Raw genomic sequence first — 25,288 nt, forward strand, 5'->3', positions numbered from 1 at the left:
CTAGTTACAACTTGTACATGACATCGTTTACTAGATGCTTATCTTAGATTCATATGCACCTAAACACGGTAGCATGATTTTATGACAGCAGCCTTATGTGTCGCGGTCACGAAACAGAGCCATCTAAGGTCAGTCTCAGTGGAGTGTCATGGTAATGACACTCCTCTCACATTTCATGACACTCATCTCTTCTCTCTTCTCATACTATTGGTACATGTTAGCAAATTTAATGTACATGACACTCTTATGACACTCCCACTAAGATTGACCTAAACTCCCTCCAGAATCGTGAAGTCAATGGAGACAATAAATTTCTAAAGAACCAGGTGATCTCTTTAGGTTCATCATATACCATTGCTTAATTCTTCTCTGTTCAAAAGGTTAAGCATATAAAAAATTTGATCTGTAGTAATGTTTATATATTTGAAATGTTTGCCAGAATCATACTCTCCTACTCCCTTCGTATATCTCGAAATATTTTTTAAAACAAATCTATATATCTAGACATAACGTATATCTATATATTAATATGTATAACAATTAACAAATAATATGTATCTAGAAAATTCAGAACATATAATTTTTGAAACGGAGGGAATATATTGACACCCTGCCCCCAAACTTGATTGGGGAGGTTGAGGAACTGTACATCATGGTGCTGAAATCAACAGCTTGAAACTAACCCGCACCAGTGAATAATGCAACTATTGGGTATGCGAAGCAGGAGCCTGGAATAAATTAATCTAATGAACCAACCCAATTTCACCATTTCCCCAGAAAAAAAAACTCATGTCAAACAGGCCAACCAACACACAGTTCAATGAAAATGCTGGGATTTGTAGATATACTCAGGCACCCAGCTGCTACTGATGCTTACAACATCGTCAACAGTTACTTAAAGACCACCAGTAAAAAAATTCCACTTGATTCAGATTGTCAAAATTGGGCTGGTGGTGTTTAGCAGTGCTACAAACTAAAAATATTCACATGAACTAATTTCAGCTATTTTCCGTTCGTCGCACTCGCACCCTTGTGGAAAGGCCAGAGGCTAGCCAACCTTTCAAGCACTCCAGCGCCTTTTGAGAAGTAGCCTAAGGCCTGTGGAGGAGCAGCAGGGGGAAAATCCTCTGGAGGCATGGCGAATGGCCGCACCATTTTCTCAAACTTGTCCATCGTCAGGCAGGACCCAACTTCCTGTAGTCTTTCCGGTCCCATTATCGGCAGTGTGTGCTCCTGGAGCAATGAAGAACTTTCGCTGGTTTTGTCCTGGACCAACATACATCCCATTAGTAAATTCAAATGGTTCTACTAGTATACAAAAACACAGCTGAATTTATGTCCAGCATTGTGCACAATATGGTTTATCACCTCTAGGGGACTGAGATCGGCACCACGACTGAACGTCATTTCAATCCGGAACCTTTTCTCATCTTCTAATGGAACCTGCAAACAAAAAATTTAGTAAGCAGATTGGAACTTTTCAATTGGATAAGGACAACAGCAACCTGATACCAGGTCATATGACATTACCAAGTTCACAAATGAGGCATGAGAACTAAACAGCCTTCCGATTATTTTCATGGAGATAGCACATAAATAGTTGTGCGCTATTAGAGAAAACTGCCAGACTCAAGTACATGCTAACATGACAAATTTCCAGTACCAACAAGAGTACCATAAATGAATGAACTGATGCCCAGCTGCAGATCTCTGACGAAATACAAAAAATACAAAAATCTAAATATAGCATAAACAGAAGCATAATATGGATGCACGACCACACGTGATTTTTAATTCTTTTTCCAAAACAGAGGACAAATGAAATGCTTAGTTGCAAGATGTGATAAATAAATTACTCCTATATAGGTTTCTTAAGATAACATCACTGACAAGGCACTGCAGCAAAATTGACAAGCAACAGGATTAAGGACAAGCTGACAGCCTACGAGATAGTTTGCTATCCTATACCACCCCTAAATGTAGTCGGTACAAGGTGTATGATTGACTAGTGAAATAGGACACTTGGGTACAGAAGATAGCTTCCTTATTTTTTGAGCGTCAAACAGTAGGGGAGACCCCTATTGCAGTATTTATATAGTTATATATAGATATAATATAGCTCCCTTAAAAAAGGGATTAATACTTAGTCTGGTAAGATAGAAAAACTTAAAAGTTCAAAACCTTTCGAAAATACCAACTCGTGAAGGCAATAAATGTGAATATGCACGATCACCTATACCAGAAAAGTGAAAGATTGATCAAAGACTGAATAAAAATGATGAAAAGAGCCACACCTCTGTGTTTTCAAACATTCTAAGCACGATATTACTCATGTAGTCAAGCTCCTTAGTTCTATGTAGACGGTCCAAAGCACTTTGGCAGACAAGGCTATCCTCTCCTTGTAGACATTCGTCCAAATTGCAGTACCGAAGGACATTCATTAAGGAGTGAATATGAGATTCCTGGTGGAGAAAATGCTGAGACGATGTAACTGATAATTCCAAAAGGATGAAAACAGTAAAGCATGCAGCAACAAAATGTACTACTATCGTACCGATGTGAAGTAAAGCCTTGTGCGGACATGACGCTCAGGTGTCCGCACATTGGCATACCTGCAATGAAGTAGCTACATAAACTTTACATGTACATTATCAAAGAAAAATGAATTTCATAAAAAACAGAGGAAGAACACACTTAGGATCTAGGCGATATTTAGTTTCTCTATCATCTTCATCCTCCTGGTCCAATGACTTCTCACTTGTAGAACTAGATCTTCTTCCATCCTCAGTTCTAGCATGAATCTTTTGCTGCTGTTCTGCTTCTTTAGTTGGTAGGAATATAGCTTCGTCTTCAATAAATTTTGGTTCAGCAACACTGATAGCTTCTTCACAAGTGTTGCGTAGGTCAATTAGGATTTTTCCCAATAAACGACGGGCTATCTAGAGAAAACATTTAGAAAAAAAAAAGAATATAAGAAACATAAAGTGAGACAAATCACAAGAAACAGTTATTATTAAAAAAAAGCACCACAAGGCTGATTCAATAGCTCATATGATATTACTAGTAAATATAAGGGTAAATGATAATGAGAACTATGAATTATTGCTCGTACCATTGCTCTGACTTTGCCCATTGTTAAAAAGGTTTCCACCTTTAAGGGGTGGAACTGTTTGCAAACATAATATCGATGAAATCATTACAAGGCCATAAGGGCGAAAACTAAACCCCAATTTTGTCAATGAAAAGTGTAAGAAATGAAGAGAATTTCACAGGGAGTAAGTACTAAAGAGTCAATAGTGGGAATTTGTCAAAAAATGGTATTAAAAAAACCTCGACCTGCGGGGGGTATGACGGGCATTTGCTAAGAGAAGACCTCTCACGCAGGTCGAGAAAACCCCCGAACCCTTGCCCCACCCTTACACAAGGGTGCTGTAACCTGTACCATTGCCCGTGTGAGAGCGGGCCGCTGGGCCGGGACCACTTTCCATGTGCTTTGGTGTGTAGGCAAGCGCAGGGATTTTATTAACCTTAGCCTGAAATTCGTTCCCACAGAGAGTCGAACCCAGGACCTGAGTACTATTGAGGCCACCTAACCAGTCCGGATAGGCACCCATTCGCGAATATATGGTATAGCTTGTTTATTTTTGCAATTTTCCTGAATAGCAGCCAGTAACAAATATATAGTATGTTTTTCCCTTTCTAGTTCTGGCAGACAATATCTTCAGGAAGATGTCAAAAGAATATTGAAAAATCTAAAAAAGAAATGAAAGTTAGACGCTTGGGTTTTTCCTGAAATAAACATGATTTTTTCAGCTCAGTATTTCCATTGAGGATGCACCTTAGTGGCAATTTCATTGAATGTTAATGAACCACTTTTACTAAAAGTGAAAAAGGAACCATAAAGCAAACTATAGTTCGCTAGAAATAGATTCAAATATTACAAATATATCCATATATATCTACAATGCACAAGTGTCAATGGAAATCCAATTGATTGCACACGGGTAATTGCTTGATGGTATGGTAATCATACGATTGCTTATGAAAACTAATCAGTCAAATTTTGATCCAGAACAAACCTTTGAGCCAATTTTCAGTTTTTGCTTTGGGTTGATCCCATACTCATTAGGAATGACACCATCAGCAAGTGTCTACAAGAATAGCAGTGTTAGATAAGAAATGGCAAAATGAAATGTTGGAAAGAAACCTTCATGAGAACACATTTGCATCCACAAATTAGCAGAAAGACTACAACATCGATATATGCATATACAGAAATAAAAGTTTTCAAACCATCACGTCTTTCATAACTAAGTGATTGACAGATAAACAACAGATTCCCAGCCTCCCAGGCTATTCATGAGGTAACCTGTGTTATTCTACAAGGGAATTGGCAGTAAATCTCTTGCAGGATATAGGAAACAGAAAGAATGGCCAAGCATAAGTCTCCCTCCCATGTTCAAATTAGTCAGAACTATATGACACACAAGGTTAAATTTGTTTTTTCATGGAACAGCACTCCTGTATTAATTGTTACATTATGAGGTCTTCCTTGCAAACTTGGGGTGTCAGAAAGAGCTTGTATCAAATGAAATAGTGATATTGCCAAAACTTCAGCATTATATCTGCTCAGTTGTCCATATTAAGACAGTACGGCCTTTTACTGTACTTCCATATTGCCGCATGTGCGGTAACTAATGCCTCTTCTAAAGAGCATGACTAATCAACATAACTTTGTGATGGCTCAACAGAGAGACTACAGCATGCATTACGCACAATTACAAAAATCTGTTGTCAATTTTCAAGTATAATCACAAGACAGCATATAAAACAAGAGCTTACTTGGGCAACTTTGAACAGTTCTTCCAAACCCTCAAGATCAAGATGAGCATTGTGCAAAAGGTCATATCTGCCATTCAGTGCATTAGATTAGATGTACAAATTCAAACTAAACATATTTTACATTAAAAGATGAATGGCAACACAACATATTTATATTAATCAGATTGGTAAAACACACATTCTTTCTGCATTTTTAAATAAAAGTTTTCATAATTCCATGGATATCACATATTTAGAAACCCCTTTAGAATATATTAACTTGTTCCGAGTAAAATGCACACAATAAGTGGAAAAGAATACCATTTTTCTCTCTTTTCTGGAGTACTTCTTTGCTCATTTATTAATAAAGCAACTGTTAGAAGATGACTTACTTGCAGGAGTCATATACATCTGGGATCTGGGTAATGTCAAAACGGCTGCATTGTGATACAAATAACCATGAGTGTTATGAACAAATAGAAAATAGAACAAAATAGTTGCATTGATTTCTCAACATCCAAAATAATTATAAAAGGTGAAACACTTTACTCCTTTCTTTCGTTGTATAAATCTCTCTCAAGTTTTCTCCATCTGGCAAACATCAAGAGGAAGCTTTCGCTACCACAAGGCAACCCAGCAGCAATTCGAGCCACATCAATAGTTGTCTTCCCAAGAGCTTTTGCTTGGTCATATCTAGAAAATGAGCTTGTCAATGCAAGCTTTTCATCTTCACCTTCAGCAAGTAGTTTGACTTGTGCAGTTACTTCTTTTGTCAACTTGGCCTGATTAATATGTAATAGTGGAAGAAAGAATCAGTCATTATTCATGACAGTAGAACACTATGCAGCTTAGAAATAAAACAGTGTATCGAAAATTGAAATTGCTCCATAACTTGTTCTGTGTTTGAATTTAGCAAGAATGCTTGATAGTTGATACTAAAGAGAAATACTTGTCTGGGAAAACTGTTGGCAAAATTTACACTAAGTGTGGCCATACAAAAGAGAGAAAAGATCAAAAGAATATGAATTTCACCAGAATTCAAGTAAATCAATAATTTCAACTAGATCATTGACACAAGTACAGAAGTACTGAGTTACAACTTTATGAGAAATGCTTAAATATGTTGAATTGTTAATATAGCTGTATCCACTCAAAGCACTTTACCATCTTTGGCAGGAGTTGGGAAGCATTTGCAGGCAATCCTGCACCATCAACCATCCAAGGAAACTCTGCTGACCCTTCAGTGTCCTTTGCTTTAGTATTTGAAATGATAATCTCATGCAACCTAGCCTGAAAGATCAGTTCATTTAGCTTCTGTTAAGAACTGATGGAATAAATCTACATGATACTCCCTGTTTCCACCCGGAGTACCCTCCCACCCAGCGCATAATTGCTCCCTAGACCATATAATTGCCACCAAGGGGCTAACCATATATGTTCTACCCCCACCACACAACTAATGCCTAAGGATTTTTTGCAATAGAATATGGTGGTTTTTGTTATAATAATTTTAGAATTTGGTTTTCTCATAACAACTCAATAGTAGCTGCCGAGCTTGAGATCATAGTAGTTTATACAAGCCACACCCTAGAGTCCAAAATTATCATCTCCCACATGCTACAAGGAAATTTTGAAATATAAAGGAAAATCTAACATCTTATTTATTAAGAACATCCTATGGCTATTAGAATCCTAGAAACTGAAGGAATAAGTCTATGTCATCTCGGTCTTTGTGGGTCTCCACCTAGGACAGGTTTCAATTCTTCTTTTGACCAGCATCTCAGACCTTGCATGGTCCTTGCTGCGTGGTGGTTGCTGCAGCTGCAGCACATTGGCATCTTAGACTAGCTTTAGCATCTAGAGGACAGCATCTAGAAGACAACAATTAGGACCTAGAGGACAGCATCTTAGACTAGTCCTTGGTGTGTGTTTTGGCTGCCCTGCAGCCCTTGTATAAAAGCGTGGCCACCCCTCCCGTTGGAAGGCATGGCATTGTGAGTGTGAATGAAGAAAAACCCAGAAAACTTCCCCAACTTGAGTGTCATCCTCTCAGCTCAATGAGAGTGAAAATTGAGCTGCTAACATCTGGTATCCGAGCCTTACTTTCCTGTAGGTTGGATATCTCTTGCTCCTCCCCTTCCCAAGCCGCGGTAGCAGCCCAGCCACCACCACCAGCAGCTAGCGCAGCAGCAGCAGCTGCACCAGCCACTATAGCAGCAGCAGCCGCTGCAACAGCAGCAGCAGCAGCTCCGGCTGCCTCTTCTTCCCCGTTCCCTTCCCCCTCTCCACGCAACAGCCCCTTGGAGGCACGCCATGTCCGACGCACCGTCTCAGCGCTCGGCCGCCTCGAGCGCACGGCGCCAGCGAGACGCCGAGCTCGCCGCGGCAGAGGAGCGCAGGCGAGCGACGGCTCAAGCCGCTGCAGCAGCGGCGAGGGCGGCCAGGCTGGCTGCAGCGGAGCTGGCAGCGGCCAGGGCGGAGGTGGAAGCAGAGGAGGCGGAGGATGCAGCGCGTGCGGCGGAGGTCGAGGTTGAGACCTTGCGCGGCAGCCTCAGCGGCTCCATCGCCGGCGACGCCACCGCCGACGAGGACCTTGAGGAGTTGGAGAGGGAGAGAGCGCGGGAGCGGACCGCGCGGTGGGCAGCAGCCCACCCCGGCGGCGGCGGCCTGGACGGTGGCGCGCCCGGCGGCGGTCCAGGGGCCCGCGCGCCCGGCGGCGGCCTGGACGGTGGCGCGCCTGGTGGTGCGCCCGGCGGCTGCCTGGACGGCGGCGCGCCTCGCGGTGCGCCCGGCGACGGTCCAGGGGGCCGCGCACCCGGCAGCGGAGGCCGTGCGCAGGGCGCGCGCACCCCCGGCTACCACGGCCTCCAGGCGGTGGTCAGGGACGTCGGTCCCGGCGGTGGGTGGCCCACCCTCACCAAGACCAACTACGTCGAGTGGGCCGCGGTCATGGAGGTGAAGCTCCAGGTGCGGCATATGTGGGAGGCAATCCGGTACGGCGACGTCGGCTACGATGAGGATCGACGGGCGCTGGATGCTCTCATCGCAGCAGCCCCGCCCGAGATGCAGTTCACGCTTTCCAAGAAGCGAACTGCCAAGGAGGCCTGGGACTCCATCGCTGCGGCACGTATCGGCAGCGATCGCGCCCGCAAGACCACTCTCCAGGCACTTCGCAAGGAGTGGGAGAACCTGGCCTTCAAGCCAGGTGAGGATGTTGATGACTTCGCCCTCCGTCTCAACACTGCTGCAGAAGGTGGTGCAGTTCGGCGACGACACCTACGACGAGGAGAGAGCCGTCGAGAAGCTCTTCCGCTGCGTCCCCGAGAGGTACAGGCAGACCGCTCGCTCGATCGAGTCTCTGCTGGACCTCTCCACCATGACGATCGAGGAGGCGATAGGTCGCCTCAAGGTCGTCGACAGTGACGAGCCACAGCCTCCCTCGGGAGGCATCTCCATCGGTGGGAAGCTCCACCTCACTCAGGAGCAGTGGGAGGCTCGGCACGGTGACAGGAGGAGGGGGGAGCCCTCTTCCTCGACTGGTGGCCGCAAGCGCGGCAAGCCGCGAAAGGGGCGCGGAGGTGCCCAAGCCGGGGCACGAGGGCGCGCCGAGGGTGGCGCCCGCGGAGATGCTCAGGGCGGCGCCGCTGACAGGCCCAAGGCGGCACGAGACGACGCCTGCCACAACTGTGGCAGGCCCGGCCACTGGGCCAGGGACTGCCCACAGCGGAGGCGTGAGGGCCAAGCCCACGTCGCGGAGGCCCAGCCGGATGACGAGCCGGCTCTGTTCCTACTCCACGGGGACATGGAGCCGCAGCCGGCGGCACCGCCTGTCACCGCTCTACTCCACCTCGACGAGCCGCGTGCCCGAGTTCTCCTCGGCAACGGCTCCGACGACGACAGGGTCGATGGCTGGTACCTCGACTCCGGCGCCACGCACCACATGACCGGGCGGCGGGAGTTCTTCTCCGACCTGGATGTCAACGTAGGTGGCTCCGTCAGGTTCGGGGACTCCTCCGCCGTGGAGATCAAGGGCGTGGGCTCCGTGATCTTCACCGCCAAGTCCGGAGAGCACCGGATGCTCACCGGAGTCTACTACATCCCGGCGCTGCGGAACTCCATCATCAGCCTTGGGCAGCTCGATGAGAGCGGCTCCCGCGTGGTGATCGACAGCGGGGTCCTCCGCATCTGGGACCACCGTCGCCAGCTTCTCGCCAGGGTGGTTCGAGGGAAGAACCGCCTCTACATCCTCCATGTCGGGGTGGCCCAGCCTCTTTGTCTTGCAGCTCGCAGGGACGACGAGGCATGGCAGTGGCACGAGCGCTTTGGGCACCTCCACTTTGAGGCCCTGAAGCGGCTCGGCGCCAAGGAGATGGTGCGAGGCCTCCCGTGCCTCGACCACGTGGAGCAGCTCTGCGACGTCTGCGTGCTGACGAAGCAGAGGCGGCACTCCTTCCCCCAGCAAGCGAGCTTCCGAGCCAAGGAGCGGCTCGAGCTCGTACACGGGGACTTGTGTGGCCCGGTGACACCGGTCACACCGGGAGGACGACGCTACTTCCTGCTGCTCGTCGACGACCTCTCCCGCTTCATGTGGGTGATGATCCTCGGCAGCAAGGGAGAGGCTGCGGACGCCATCAGGCGTGCTCAGGCTGCTGCGGAGGCGGAGAGCGGCAGCAAGTTGCGCGTGCTGCGCACCGACAACGGTGGCGAGTTCACGGCGGCCGAGTTCGCGGCGTACTGCGCGGATGAGGGCATCCAGCGCCACTACTCCGCGCCGTACAGCCCGCAGCAGAACGGCGTCGTCGAGCGGCGCAACCAGACGGTTGTGGGGATGGCCCGGGCCCTCCTCAAGCAGAGGGGGATGCCGACTGTCTTCTGGGGAGAGGCGGTGGTGACGGCCGTCTACATCCTCAACCGCTCGCCCACCAAGGCACTCGACGGCATGACGCCGTATGAGGCTTGGCATGGGCGCAAGCCGGCGGTCTCCCACCTGCGGGTCTTCGGCTGCCTCGCGTTCGCCAAGGAGCTTGGCCACATCGGCAAGCTCGACGACAGGAGCACTCCGGGAGTGTTCATCGGCTACGCGGCGGGTTCGAAGGCCTACCGCATTCTCGACCCGGAGACACAGCGTGTGCGCACGGCGCGCGACGTTGTGTTCGACGAAGGGCGAGGATGGGCGTGGGACAAGGCGGTGGACGACGGCTCGACTCCGACATACGACGACTTCACCGTCGAGTACGTCCACTTCGAGGGAGCTGGGGGAGTAGGCAGCTCTTCTTCGCCGAGCGTGCCTACCCCGGTCCCCGAGCCTCCACCGACTCCGGCGCCCGCCACACCGGCGGCACCACGCCCTTCAGCTACGACTCCGGCTGCGCCGAGTTCCTCAGCTATACCACCACAGCCGGCGACGCCGCGCACTCCAGCACCGACAGCCACTCCTCCGGGCACGCCTACTCCAGCACCTGCTCACAGCCCGGTGGAGTTCGCTACTCCGCTCTCTCACGATGAGGAGCGCATCGACGCGTACCACGACGGTGAGCCGCTGCGGTACCGTACGATGGAGGACCTTCTCGGCGATCAGCCGGTGCCGGGACTAGTGCCTCACGACCTGGAGGCGCAGTTGCACCTCGCGTGCGACGACGGCGAGCCTCGGTCTTTTGCAGAGGCCGAGGGACACGCGGCATGGCGTGCCGCGATGCAGTCGGAGATGGATGCGGTTGAGAAGAACCGCACTTGGGAGCTTGCTGACCTCCCTCGCGGTCACCGCGCGATCACCCTTAAGTGGGTGTTCAAGCTGAAGAGGGATGAGGCCGGCACCGTCGTCAAGCACAAGGCTCGCCTGGTGGCACGAGGTTTCGTGCAGCAGGAGGGAGTCGACTTCGACGATGCCTTCGCTCCCGTGGCACGGATGGAGTCCGTGCGACTCCTCCTTGAGCTAGCTGCCCAGGAGGGCTGGCGTGTCCATCACATGGACGTCAAGTCGGTGTTTCTCAATGGCGACTTGAAGGAGGAGGTCTACGTGCACCAGCCGCCGGGGTTTGCGATCCCCGGCAAGGAGGGTAAGGTGCTACGTCTGCGCAAGGCCCTCTATGGCTTGCGGCAGGCCCCGAGGGCGTGGAACGCCAAGCTGGACTCCACGCTCAAGGGGATGGGCTTCGAGCAAAGCCCGCACGAGGCGGCCATCTACCGGCGGGGCAAAGGAGGCAATGCCCTGCTGGTGGGTGTCTACGTCGACGACTTGGTGATCACCGGCACCAAGGATGCGGAGGTGGCGGCGTTCAAGGAGGAGATGAAGGCCACCTTCCAGATGAGCGACCTGGGGCCTCTCTCCTTCTACCTGGGGATCGAGGTGCACCAGGACGACTCCGGGATCACACTTCGACAGACCGCCTACGCCAAGCGCGTCGTCGAGCTCGCTGGGCTCACCGACTGCAACCCAGCTCTCACTCCGATGGAGGAGAGGCTGAAGCTGAGCCGTGACAGCACGGCGGAGGAGGTAGACGCTACTCAGTACCGGCGTCTTGTGGGGAGCCTCCGCTACCTCGCCCACACACGGCCGGACTTGGCGTTCTCCGTCGGCTACGTCAGTCGGTTCATGCAGCGACCGACGACGGAGCACCAGCAGGCCGTGAAGAGGATCATCCGCTATGTTGCGGGGACTCTCGACCACGGTCTCCACTACCCGAGGTGTCCTGGAGCGGCACACTTCGTCGGGTACAGTGACAGCGACCACGCCGGCGACATCGACACCAGCAAGAGCACGAGCGGGATCCTCTTCTTCCTCGGCAAGTGCCTCGTTAGCTGGCAGTCGGTCAAGCAGCAGGTGGTGGCCTTGTCCAGCTGCGAGGCCGAGTACATAGCGGCCTCCACCGCGTCGACTCAGGCGCTCTGGCTCGCTCGACTGCTTGGTGATCTACTCGGCAGAGACACTGGATCAGTGGAGCTCAGGGTGGACAGCAAGTCCGCTCTGGCCTTGGCGAAGAACCCCGTTTTCCACGAACGAAGCAAGCACATCCGGGTGAGGTATCACTTCATCCGAGACTGCTTGGAGGAAGGAAGCATCAAGGCGAGCTACATCAACACCAAGGATCAGCTTGCGGACCTGCTCACCAAGCCCCTTGGGAGGATCAAGTTCCTTGAGCTTTGCTCCAGGACCGGAATGGTTCAACCCTCCCACAAGACGACGGACAAGACTTAGGGGGAGAATGAAGGAATAAGTCTATGTCATCTCGGTCTTTGTGGGTCTCCACCTAGGACAGGTTTCAGTTCTTCTTTTGACCAGCATTTCAGACCTTGCATGGTCCTTGCTGCGTGGTGGTTGCTGCAGCTGCAGCACATTGGCATCTTAGACTAGCTTTAGCATCTAGAGGACAGCATCTAGAGGACAACAATTAGGACCTAGAGGACAGCATCTTAGACTAGTCCTTGGTGTGTGTTTTGGCTGCCCTGCAGCCCTTGTATAAAAGCGTGGCCACCCCTCCCGTTGGAAGGCATGACATTGTGAGTGTGAATGAAGAAAAACCCAGAAAACTTCCCCAACTTGAGTGTCATCCTCTCAGCTCAATGAGAGTGAAAATTGAGCTGCTAACAGAAACTTCTTGATCAAAAGAAGTCCTCGAAACCTCACAGAAAGAAAATATGAAAGCAAACCTTTGCTTCATCCATCTCAGTGCTGGCATCTTCCAATCCATCTAGCATAGACGAGTCTTTACTTACTAGAGATACCTGAAGACATTAGTATTAATGATAAGTTTCAAGAGAAGCAGGATCAAGCAACAAAAGGGATCTTCTAGATCATTAGCACCAACCAGTATAGGAGTTAGCTGCCCTTCCAAATCAAGAAGGCCTTTTGCAAAGGCTGCTGCAGACATCTGAAAAGTACACCATCGTGAACATGTGGATTAGGAATAACTGTTGTTATAAAGAAATTATAATTGGCCACATGTAGTCATCTACTTTAACACGAGTGGCAGAACCGTAAACTCTGCATCTATTACAAGGAATAACTAGGAAGGGGAAAGTGGGAGGGGTATATTTCTCCAATGTAATCAAGTTTCCTCTCTTTTGCTCTTATTTGTCTTCCATCTTCCTTCCATATTGAGTAAATATTTACAAAATTTTCTAATACATTCCAACACAACAAAATCATGGTTACTTCACTCTATTGATTATGTAACCTTATCTGTCCCATGCCTAATCAAAATAATGTAGGGAGTGACATCATTGATTTTGTTATTTATTACCCTCGGTCCCATGTGGGACAACTTTAAGGAGTGGATTCTCCTCCCGCCACCACACACACACACACACCCCTCCCAAAACCCCACAAACATAGTTGTACAAACTCTAGTGATAAGCACAGAAAAAAATGGAATGCCATTTACCAGCTGCATGGTCTCATGTGAGATCATCATTTGGGGACATTTATGTTCAAGGTGATCTTCCCAAATGAACATACTTTTCAGATGAAGGTGTACAAATTCTGTGAGAAAAGCCATCATTTCTGCGGTCCCATGCAACTTCTACTAAACATATTATTCCAAATCCGCCAAACTATCAAGTGTAATTTTCTGAAAGTACCACAGTAAGTTTGGATTATACGTACAACAGTAGTACTTTGCTCACTTATGTGAGAGAAAGTCAACGATTCAACTAGCTATAAGTGCAGTGCAGTGCGGCATTACATCCATTCCACTGAGACTCCAAGGAAAATCTTTTTTTTTTAAATTACTCCAAGGAAAATCTAACGGCCAATTTCAGAGGATCGAAATGGGATTATTTCTACAGGGCAATAAATCAGGAAAAAAACATGACTAATATACCTGCACACGGCCTTCATCTGAACTATATATTTTTAAATCATGTCTGTACGTGCTATGGAGACGAAGCAAACCAGTTCCTTCCCCTGTATTTACAATAGTGAGAGTCGGGAAAAAAAACATTCTTCAAGTACAGGGAGATACTTCAAATACAAACCCCATTTGATCAGATATGCAAGAAACAAAACATATTTCAGATAGAGAGTACATTTTTAGTGAATTGTGAAAGATGATTTGAATAGAACTGAAGCTCACATGGATAGCAAACATCACCCTTGAATTCAAACGAAACTACCACAGACATCTCATAAGATGAAAAAAAAACTGTAAGTAATGAAAGATCCTAATAGAGCAGTCTAACACCTTAGATCCTGAAACTTCGAAATCGCCACAACTTCAAAAGGCTGTGAAGATATAAAGTGGAAATGAAGTTTTATGATTCCTTTGGTCAACTTTATACCATCGTGAGCCATATGCAATCTCCAATGACTAAGAACATCTGAACATGAGACATCAACCACTTATACATGTGACATAACTATATGACTATATCCTCTCTTGCCACATTGAAAACTTTTGACAACTAAAATAATAAGTAGTGACTACAGTGACACCATGTTTCAAGATTAAGAAAATAACAAGACAATTTTCAAGTTTAGGAAGTTGGTAAAGTTTCTTTGACAAAATTTTATCGTAAGAAAGCCATCCAACATCAAGATAAGCACAAGATTGTACTAAAATAAAAACTCCCATTCAAACAGAATCTGCTATTGCACTTCTTTCACAAGATGATAGAGCCTATGAGAATATGAACAACCTGGATATATGTTGTTTCTGAAAAACCTTCCCAACTCCTCTGCCTGAATGAAAAGTACACACACAAAAAATAATTAGAAAATGCTGGTTACCAATGTAAATGTACATTTTTTTTGTCATGCCCAAATTTGGCAAGAAGCTCACTAAACATAATATTTTTTTAAAAAAAAAAGAATAACATAAAAATGGTAAATGATGCAGAGAAAGTCTAGCTCAATAATTCCTGGTTATATATGCACTGTTAATATATTTTAAATTTAATGTTCCCCTTCATTTGATGCACTGAGCAGGTTTTAACTACAACAAATACAATAAGTAGAAATTTTGCGAAGGTGAACAAAATGCAGGCTGCATTTTGAGTCACTAGACTACGGTACAGTATACTTATTTGCCTGCCTATACCGCATCTACAACATATAGCACAGAAACGTGCTCCACATGTGACTATCTATAATTTATTATTACAAAATTCCATATTGACCGCTAAAATCTGCATATTTTAAATTAGATCATAGAAATGAACAGCGCCAACAAACACTTATCATTATGAACATTTAGAAGATAATATATTAACAACTACTGTTCGATAACTTGAAATATGCACAGTTTAAAACCTGCTTTCTCCCAGCATGAGTGAGTACTCCACCGTATTTCAGAATCATCAGTGCTTCAATTGGCCGTTCCTCTTCACCATCACCATTGCGCTTGGGAACTTTTATCCATTTCAGTGGCTTCAGCTGAACCTTCCTATAAATGCCAGAGAAATGCCCACCCTAGTATCGGAATAGTAGCATAAGTTATCAATGTCCGACAGAAGATTTTCATGGCAATTGTGTTTTCCAAAAAAATGGTTCTCTGAAGAATACAAGTTTAAGCAGTCTTGTTTTGTACTAAAGTGGTTGACTCTTCCATTCACAGCAGGAAAATTGGCAAGTTTGTTGAGCTCCAAGAGAACTCTGCTTAATTTCTATGTTGATATAATAGTTCTAACAGTGTATCCATAGGTTGTACGATGAGGCAGAAAAAAAGGGCAATAGTGATTAGATATCAATTTGAAAATTGAATGCTTAAAATAGAATTAGTAAGTAGCATTTGTGCTTGCCAGTCATAATTAGCACATACAATAGCTGTAACGCATTCATGTGCTACCTTAGGAAACAAATTAACATAAATAATTTGTTCAACTGACAAGGTAGTCTACACTTCAGCAAGTTTTTGAGATTTTTTGTGGACGATCATTTGATGCCAAATTGATATAGGTGGTATGGTTCCACCTAAGGTATTAGTCTGCACGGATATCCCTCATAGCAACTTGTGATAAGATATTCAACATTTCCATAGCAAATGTTATAGATAGGCGGATCTAAATAATTAGAAATTACCTCCTCCAATACTGCTTTCACCTGACGAAGTTTCTCAACATGCTCGATATCATCAGCATCGCTATCACTCTCCCGACCAGACCTAAAAATACAGGGCATTCATTCATTTTTTATATTTCACATAAAAGAATGGTCAGAAAATAGAAGACCTACCAAACTAACTAGTTTGAACAGTGCAGATAAAAATAGGATTAAAATATTTATGCCAGCACATTGTACCTGGATGGTGGTACAAGTTGTCTTGTAGCATCTAGCAAATCTTGTAATTGTATAGCACTTTTCAGTTTTGTCTGCAAGAATAGCCCAAAAATGTGATCAGTTTAGGAACCATAGATTAATTACAACTAAAGAAAAGCGGGTACCTCAGTTCTTGGCTTTCCACCATTGTACTTCAACATCAAATTCAGGAGCTTTTCCTCTGTAACTTTCAATTTCACCTTCTGCTTTGGTGTCCGATCACCACTAAACAGATATGTGATGTCAAACATACAGCATTAACAATTTATCTGATAGCTGCCAAGAATTAATAGGTATAGTATCCTTACTGGCGTATCACAACAATAACACAGCGTAGTTCTTCTGACTGCCCAAATGTGCCAATTATTCCACTTCCCTGTCGTGTGAGACCTTCAGTGGGTTGAACTGGTTCGGATTTCCAAGGAAGATTAGGAGGGATGGTTGACGAAAGATGAGGAGCTTTTGCATCAAGAAAGATCTTTCTCAAGATGCAAGCAGCATCATCATAATACCTGGATACAGTTTGTCCAACCGATTCAGCACTCATTAAATCCAACAGACATGTTTCCAAAGTAAAGAGTATGATCTTTAAGAAAACTACTTGTATGAGTTCTTTACAAAGCTCCATCCGTTAACGTCACAGACATACGATCTCCCATCAGACCTTAAGAGATCAAAACCACATACCTATGGAAAACAAGACCAAAGATCAGAACATAAAAGGAAACTAGGAGCTAATATGATGATGTGAGATTCATCATAAAGAAATTAGCAGTATGTTCGAGACAAAAAAAAAGTACATTTGAATAGTTAGAAAGTATTTAAAAGTATATAGATTTTTCGCTGTTATTCCTCAACATTAGACAGCAGCAACACTAGATTCATTCCACTGAATTTGCAGATTGGAAACTTTGCACACTATCTAAAGGCCAAAGGTCTAAGTGGCTGCTTTTTGCAGGGCAGGGCAGCATATAAATAACTGAACAAATACCCCCCCACCCCCCTTTTCTACGGTGTTACTTGTTAGTTTGGCTTTGTGCCTGGCCGCTGGTTATGAGCAAAAACTTTAGTCACAAACCAAACAGGCAAAGCATGGGTCAACTAAATCTTGGCTTGCCCGTGATGGGCCCCACATGTCAGAGAAAGGAGTGGGTGAAAATTGTTCATCATTTTTGCCACCCATACTTTTGCCACAAATTTTGCCACATCCAGGGCTAGAAGATTTTGGCACCAATACAAATGGTAACCAGATTGCATTGTTGATTCGTGATTTTATGGCTGCCTAATAGATAACAAGATTGAAAAGGTTGTCAAAGAAAAATATAAGATATGCTTTATCTGATGGCAAGCAAAATAATACAGTAATGATATAAAATATTTTTCGATGACCCTGTTAAGTATGATTAGGGCCCATAGGCCCATATGGACTACCTCATATACCACAACTGAAGACTCTGTTTTCACATTCACTCATTCAAGGTAACATGGTACAGAGCAGGTAGGGTTAGGGATACCTCATCCCACCCGAGATCCACTGTTCCGCCGCCGAGATCCGCTGTTCCGCCACCGCCGGCCGTCCGGCGACCGTCCGCCGTCACGGATCCGCGAGTTGCGGACCCGTTTTGCAGCCGCCCGTCGCGGCTCGCATGAGGGCGTGGCCCGTCGCCGCCCCGCCTTGTCTCACACCCCGCCCACCGTCGCTGCTGTTCGCGCGGCCGCCCGTCGCGGTTCGTCGCGGTCGTTCCCCGTCCGCCGCTCGTAGCGGCCGTCCCCCGTCTGTCCGCCGTCGCCTGCTGCTCGTCGCGGCACTTCAGGTCGCCGCTGGTCGCGGCGTCCTCGTCCGCCGCCCGTCGCGGCGTCTGTCACCGCTGACGCGCCGCCCGTCGCGGTCGTCCGCCTGTTGCGGGTCGCCGGCCGCCCGTTCGCGCGCCGCGCCTGTCCGTGCGCGTCGCCGCGCGCCCATCCGCGCGCGGACGTCGCAGCCCGCCCTGTCTGCGCCCGCCTCTATTCTGCAGCACGGCAGGGGGGGCTGCTCTGCTCTGCGCCCGCCCCCTGTACTGCAGCACGGAGGGGGGCTGCTCTGCTCTGCTGGCGCAAGAAAGGGGGTGCTCTGCTCCGCTGGTGTTCTGAAGAACGGAAGAAGGGTGATGCTCTGATCTGGTCTGCTGTTGTTCTGCTGTGGTAGGGTTAGGTTAGCCCACCCAAGATCCACTGTTCCCCTTCGCCGGCGGTCGTCTGGTTGCTCGTTTGCTGCCCGCCAGCGCGGATCTGCACGTTGCTGTCCGCCTCTGCTCTGCTGTGCTGCTCTGTTCTGGTTGGTCTGTTGCTGTACGGGAGCTCTGCCCAGCCTCTGTTCTCTGGTTTGAGTACAAGTATCAGCATTTCTTCAACATTAAGTATCAGCATTTCTTCAACATATTGCAATCCAGTGTTATGGCTAGTGGTATCAAACTTGATGCTGGGGTTCATACTAATGGAACCGTGTCAATCGCTGCTGCCTCTCAGAACATTGTTTCGCAGTCTTGGATTCTGGATTCAGGGGCTTCTTTTCATGTGACGTCTGACAAGTCTAAGTTAGTAGCATGTAAACCAGTCACTAATGCTACTTCTGTCCACACTGCTGATGGTACATCATGTCATGTTACTCACCAGGGTTCCCTTCACTCTCCCTATTTTTATATACCTGATGTTTCCTGCGTACCTCAGCTATCTATGAATCTTTTATCAGTGGGTCAAATAGCTGATATGAACTGCTTTGTTGGATTTGATGATTCATCATGTTTTATCCAAGACCGTCAGAGTGGAAGTGTGATTGGGACTGGTCATCGCCGTAGAGATTCTTCTAACCTCTATGTTTTGGACACCTTACATCTTCCTTCTTCCACTGCTCGTGTGTCATCTGCTGTGTCATCATCAGGGTCATCTTTCGCCAAGTGGCATCATCGTCTTGGCCACCTATGTGGGTTTCGATTGTCTACCCTAATTCATAAGGGTCGTCTTGGTCGTATCCCTATTGATTCTAGTTTCCACTGCAAGGGTTGCAGGCTTGGCAAACAGGTACAGCTCCCATATTCTAGTAGTACTTCTCATTCCACTCGACCTTTTGATCTTATTCACTCAGATGTCTGGGGTCCTTCACCTTTTGCTTCCAAGGGTGGTCACAGTTACTATGTCATTTTCATTGATGACTATTCTCGATACACTTGGATCTATTTTATGAAACATCGATCCCAACTATGTTCTATTTACCAGTCCTTTGCTCGCATGGTGCACACTCAATTTTCCACTGCTGTTAGAGTTTTTCGTTCTGATTCTGGAGGTGAATACTTGTCGTCAGCTTTTCGCCAGTTTCTCACCTCCGAGGGCACCCTTGCTCAGCTCTCATGTGCAGGTGATCATGCTCAAAATGGTGTTGCTGAACGTAAACATCGCCATCTTATTGAGACTGCTCGCACACTTCTCATTGCATCATTTGTGCCTTCTCATTTTTGGGGAGAAGCTGTCGCTACTGCTGTTTATCTTATTAATCGGCAACCTTCCTCCAAACTTGCTGGTAAATGTCATGGTGAGGTTCTTTTTGGTATACCTCCTAACTATGACCATCTCCGAGTTTTTGGGTGTACGTGCTATGTCTTGCTTGCACCTCGTGAGCGAACTAAGTTAACTGCCCAGTCTGTTGAATGTGTTTTTCTTGGTTATAGTCCTGAGCATAAGGGTTACCGTTGTTATGATCCTTCCTCTCGTCGCATGCGTATCTCTCGTGATGTGACATTTATTGAGAATCATCCGTTCTTTTACAACCCTTCTACTCAGCCCTCGTATTCGCCCACAGAGTCCACATCGTTTCTTTTTCTTCCTCCTATTTCATCCAGCGATACTGCTACTACAACACCACCACCACCTGTTACACTTATTCCGGATCCCACTCCTTCCATCACACCCGTTGAGCCTCCACCACCACCTCCTCCACCCTCTAAACCACCTGTCACAAAAGTTTACACTCGTCGTCCCAAAGCTCCTACCGAACCTCCATCTAATCCGCCTTCCTCGGCCACTCCTGATGCTCCTGTTTCTAATGATTCTAATACTCTTCATCAGTCACATGATGTTTCTAATGAGTCAGATTGGTCAGCACTACAATTTACGTGATCGTACCACTATTGAGCGACCTGACAGGTTTGGTTTCTCACGTGTTGGTGCTGTTATTGATGAGCCATCCACTTATCATGAAGCTGCCAATATTCCAGAGTGGCAGGCTGCTATGACTGAGAAACTGGCTGCACTTGAGCGGACATGTACTTGGGATCTTGTTCCATTACCATCTCATGCAGTACCTATCACATGCAAATGGGTATTCAAAATTAAAACCAAATCAGATGGTTCTATTGAGAGATATAAAGCCCGCTTGGTTGCCAGGGGTTTTCAGCAAACTCAAGGTCTTGATTATGATGAGACATTTGCTCCCGTTGCTCACATGACCACTGTTCGCACTCTAATTGCAGTGGCTGCTTCTTGTTCTTGGACTATCTCTCAGATGGATGTTAAGAATGCCTTTCTCCATGGTGATTTACATGAGGAAGTGTATATGCAACCCCCACCAGGTGTCCATGCACCTTCAGGATATGTTTGTCGTCTTCGTCGTGCATTATATGGTCTCAAACAGGCTCCTCGTGCTTGGTTTCAACACTTCGTTTATGTAATACGGGCTGCAGGCTTTTCACCAAGTGAACATGATCCAGCCTTATTTATTCATCATTCTCCGCATGGACGTACTTTGCTTCTTCTATATGTTGATGATATGTTGATTACGAGAGATGATATAGAACACATTTCTCATGTGAAGAAGCAACTTGGGGAGCAATTTCAGATGTCTGATTTAGGTCCTCTCAGTTATTTCTTAGGGATTGAGGTTTTGCATTCTGCCAAGGGCTATTATCTTTCTCAGTCCAAATATATACAAGATCTTCTTGCCCGCTCTGGCATTACTGATAATCGGACGGCTGCAACACCTATGGATCTTCACTTGCAACTTCGTCCTACTGATGGTGCTCCCTTGGAGGATCCCTCTCGGTATAGGCATATTGTCGGGAGTCTTGTTTATCTCACTGTTACTCGACCTGACATTGCTCATGCTGTGCATATCTTGAGTTAGTTTGTGAGTGCTCCTACATCGGTTCACTTTGGACACTTGCTTCGTGTCCTACGGTACTTAAGGGGGACATCATCTCAGTGCTTACTCTATGCTCATGATAGTCCACTACGTCTTCATGCTTACTCGGACTCCACTTGGGCGAGTGATCCCACAGACCGTCGTTCAGTCACTGGTTATTGTATTTTTCTTGGTTCTTCTCCTCTTGTTTGGAAGTCCAAGAAGCAGCCAGCTGTATCTCGATCAAGTACGGAGGCAGAACTTCGAGCACTTGCCACTACCACTTCAGAGATTGTATGGCTTCAATGGTTGCTAGCTGATTTTGGTATTTCCTGTGATACCCCCACACCTCTCCTTTGTGATAATACCGGAGCCATACATATTGCAAATGATCCTGTGAAGCATGAACTCACAAAACATATTGGTGTTGATGCCTCTTTTACTCGGTCTCATTGTCAGCAACAGACAATTGCTCTTCAGTATGTGCCATCAGAGTTGCAAGTAGCAGATTTCTTCACCAACGCACAAACTCGAGAGCAACATCGACTTCATTTGCTCAAACTCAATGCTTCTAATCCTCCACCTCCGCCTTGAGTTTGAAGGGGGGTGTTAAGTATGATTAGGGCCCATAGGCCCATATGGACTACCTCATATACCACAACTGAAGACTCTGTTTTCACATTCACTCATTCAAGGTAACAGACCCTAAGGCCTCTAGAAATATACTTCAGAGATAATAAGATTAGGTAGTGTTACCATCTTATTATACGGTGCTGAATGTTGGCCTACAAAAAGACGACATGTGCAGCAACTGAGTGTAGCAGAGATGCGGATGTTGCGGTGGTTTTGCGGGCACACACGGAGGGATAGAGTCCGGAACGAAGTTATTCGGGATAGGGTCGCGGTGGCACCAATTGAGGAGAAACTTACTCAGCATCGGCTGAGATGGTTTGGACATGTCCAACGAAGGCCTCCTGAGGCGCCGGTGCGTAATGGGATCCTTGAGCTAGTCGATAATGTAAAGAGGGGTAGAGGTAGACCTAAACTGACGTGGGATGAGTCGGTTAAGAGAGACCTTAAGGATTGGAACATCTCTAAAGAGATAGCTTTGGATAGGAGCGCTTGGAGACTAGCTATCAATGTGCCTGAACCTTGAACTTATTTCTTTCGGGTTTCATCTCTAGCCTACCCCAACTTGCTTGGGAAAAAAGGCTATGTTGTTGTTGTTGTAGTGTTACCATCTGTCTAGAAGCACTGCAGACATCTCTTGCCATTTGTTTCTCCATAGGGGTTAAAAGTACAGGGTATCGTACCTTCAAGTAGTAGAATTAAAAATGAAGACTGATCAGAAATAAAATACATTTTGTCACGATTCAAGGAATGAAATAATCGTCAACGTCAAAACATCAGACCTGGGAAGCATAACTCGAACATGATAGCATCACAGTATATAATGTCCAACAAAAAGCACTAGTGAGAATAGTAGAAGGTTGACACAACAGATTCACATCTCTTGGCACCTAGTTCTCAAGTCCAAATCTTACTAGTACTCCCTCGTTCCAAATTGTAGGTCGTTTTGGCAAATCTAGATGCATAATTTTTGTCATGAATCTAGACATAGTGTTTTATATAGGTGCATAGCAAAATCTATGTATCTAGATTTGTCAAAACGACCTACAATTTGGAACGGAGGGAGTATGTTATAATCATCCATTACATTATTGGGAAACACATATGTGAAAGTTGTCATAAAAACGTATCAAGAGAATAATTGAAGCTAGGAACTTCTTATCACCGATCTATTTGCATGACTAGTAAACAACCGAATAACTGAAAACATAAAACAATAGATATTGAATTTAAATTTAATAAAGAATATGAAAGAGCATGAGCTATTACTTCTTTCCCATCAGGGTTCCTCATAACAACACCATCAACAACTGGAGATTTCCGCGCCTCAGCATGTGCATATCCTGGGCCAACAGTGTAAACCTGAAAAGCTTATTGTAAATGTTAAGTTGGATAATCAACAATGAAGAAGAGATGTGATATGGCATGATACTTTATGCAGGAAAAAACTATTAGAATTGCCGGATGGCCTCAATCGAGATAGTGACATTACACAGTATAATAATTGCTTTAATTTATTCATATTAACAAAGGAGAGTTCAAAAGCTCTTTATATTATGAACATGAAAATATTTCATATGAAGTGAGATTTTAGTCCAAAAATATACATATTGAGAGAGAAAAGTGATAGAAGGTTGGTGCCCATGTTAAAGCACCACTTTTCTACTTAAGTCTTTGTGTCATGTTAAGAGTCTATTAAGGTGTCTTAAGAATCTAGTAGCATAGTCTCTAGAATATGCCGTCTTGGAGTCTATATATGTATCAAGAGTGCCCATTGGGCTTCATTGAGTGAAATGAAAAATCCATTTGGGCCAACAAAAAGATATCTGTTGCTTTCACGTCAGGTTAAAGGGAGAGGAACACAGGAAATATTACGAGGCCATATTAGCGGAGGAACACAGGAAATTTTACGAGGCCATATTAGAGAACAACCAAAATCACAATGTGGAACTAAGCTGGTTCATTACACATAAACGAAACGACAGTAAACAGGAAAGTTAAGAGAGGCATCTTACTTTAACATCTGTGCCACCAGTGGGCATGAATTCCTCATATATGTAAGATCCTTCACGCCTCACTCTTCTAACATCAGGGTGAAATTCACTAGAACGGTTACCTACCTACAATTATTCAGCAATGCACAAGTGTTAATACATTCTTCCAAACAAGTGACTGGAAACTATGGAACAAAACCAGAACACACCTAACCAGTTAGCATAAAAAATGTAAAAGAAGAGCTGACACTTCAATTCTGCACAGCGCAAACACATAGGGTCTACCCCTCCCAAAACAATCGTAGTCTCAGTATTGTTAAGGTTTAGTCCATGGAGAAATACTGTTTATCCAAGTCAAGAGTAGCATCATTGATTTCCAACATGCAGTCTTAACTCATCGAGCATTTAAAGTTTCTATAAATACACCAAAAAAGTGCACACATTGGGTGGCGGTCTGGCAGGCAAAAAAGACCATTTCTGTAGTCACTGAATGATGCAGATGTTTCCATTTTGACAAGTTCTAAAATAAAGAAAAATTTGACCTCACTTGTCCCACACAAAAGAAAGACCTCCAAAGAGTATCTGCTTATATGTTATGAACCTTTAACCTTTTGGGTAGTCTAAAGTATCTATGCAATTCATACATTTGAAAGAGAAAAAAAGGTGGGAAGTTAGCCATTGAAGTAAGCTAGAAATTCTCTAGAAAGTTACCTTTCGGAATAATTCCTTCATTCCGCCACCAGCAGAACTAGGATAATATATCATTATTCGATGGTCATCCCCTGGTACAAACACAAACAAAATAGGGAATCAGAGGACATCCAGTTCACGATAATAAGTAATGACACACTAGTAATCTGTACAGCAATAAACAGATCACGGTTTCGCCACTCTTATAACTTTTCCACACAAAATTAATCAGTTGCTATACAGAAAACTTGACCAAGAAATCAAATAGAAGAGCACCAAGAAACCAATTATGTAAATATACATGAATTACCATTGACGGGTTTCTCCACAAAGGGCTTCAAAAACCGCTTTCCATGAACCTCCACAAAATCTTCTTGCTCAATGAAGTAATCTAGCTCTTGGTATGGATATTCCCTATTAACAAGAGCATAATTGGGCACAGGAATCCCATACTTCTCCAGATGCTGAAGCACGAGGTAATTGTAGTTATGTCACTTAAAATTCGTTCCAGGGGGGGGGGGGTGAGTAAAAAATAACTCAGAACACATTCGGCTAATTCAAAAGATAGTTGCGAAGTAGTATGGATAAACATATACAATATAATAGTTCACTGAACTTGTCTGCCTCGTCAGCTAGGTTGCCAAACTTCCGAATGTCTTGGGCCGATGGCAAGTCTAGGTACAGTGGATAGTCGATGGTGTGTAATGTTGCATTCAACCTTGGAGTTTTTGTGTGTCATTGTTTCCTCCCCCT

General features: G+C 45.7%; 1 protein-coding gene across 6 annotated transcripts in view; it reads right to left on the reverse strand.

Annotated features, from left to right (window-relative positions):
* Nucleotides 1-800: 800 nt before the first annotated feature.
* Nucleotides 801-25,288, reverse strand: part of LOC120648303 (inositol hexakisphosphate and diphosphoinositol-pentakisphosphate kinase VIP2-like) — a 30,409-nt gene continuing 5,921 nt past the window's right edge. For 2 of the 6 annotated variants that reach the window (XM_039925029.1, XM_039925030.1), the window contains 25 exons: nucleotides 24,846-24,999; nucleotides 24,557-24,627; nucleotides 23,867-23,971; nucleotides 23,121-23,213; nucleotides 22,460-22,534; nucleotides 16,674-16,759; nucleotides 16,381-16,584; nucleotides 16,198-16,297; nucleotides 16,055-16,125; nucleotides 15,836-15,917; nucleotides 15,068-15,226; nucleotides 14,455-14,497; nucleotides 13,641-13,723; nucleotides 12,627-12,689; nucleotides 12,469-12,543; nucleotides 5,986-6,111; nucleotides 5,371-5,603; nucleotides 5,214-5,258; nucleotides 4,843-4,909; nucleotides 4,080-4,151; nucleotides 2,695-2,939; nucleotides 2,555-2,612; nucleotides 2,295-2,462; nucleotides 1,369-1,443; nucleotides 817-1,266 (listed from right to left, as the gene is read on the reverse strand). In XM_039925029.1, coding sequence (XP_039780963.1) covers nucleotides 1,003-1,266; nucleotides 1,369-1,443; nucleotides 2,295-2,462; nucleotides 2,555-2,612; nucleotides 2,695-2,939; nucleotides 4,080-4,151; nucleotides 4,843-4,909; nucleotides 5,214-5,258; nucleotides 5,371-5,603; nucleotides 5,986-6,111; nucleotides 12,469-12,543; nucleotides 12,627-12,689; nucleotides 13,641-13,723; nucleotides 14,455-14,497; nucleotides 15,068-15,226; nucleotides 15,836-15,917; nucleotides 16,055-16,125; nucleotides 16,198-16,297; nucleotides 16,381-16,584; nucleotides 16,674-16,759; nucleotides 22,460-22,534; nucleotides 23,121-23,213; nucleotides 23,867-23,971; nucleotides 24,557-24,627; nucleotides 24,846-24,999 — 2,817 coding nt within the window. In that variant the 3' untranslated portion in view covers nucleotides 817-1,002. The other 4 variants (XM_039925032.1, XM_039925033.1, XM_039925028.1 and 1 more) reach the window with 3 other exon arrangements.

The sequence above is a fragment of the Panicum virgatum genome, chromosome 9K (assembly GCF_016808335.1).
Source record: "Panicum virgatum strain AP13 chromosome 9K, P.virgatum_v5, whole genome shotgun sequence".
Taxonomy (NCBI): domain Eukaryota; kingdom Viridiplantae; phylum Streptophyta; class Magnoliopsida; order Poales; family Poaceae; genus Panicum; species Panicum virgatum.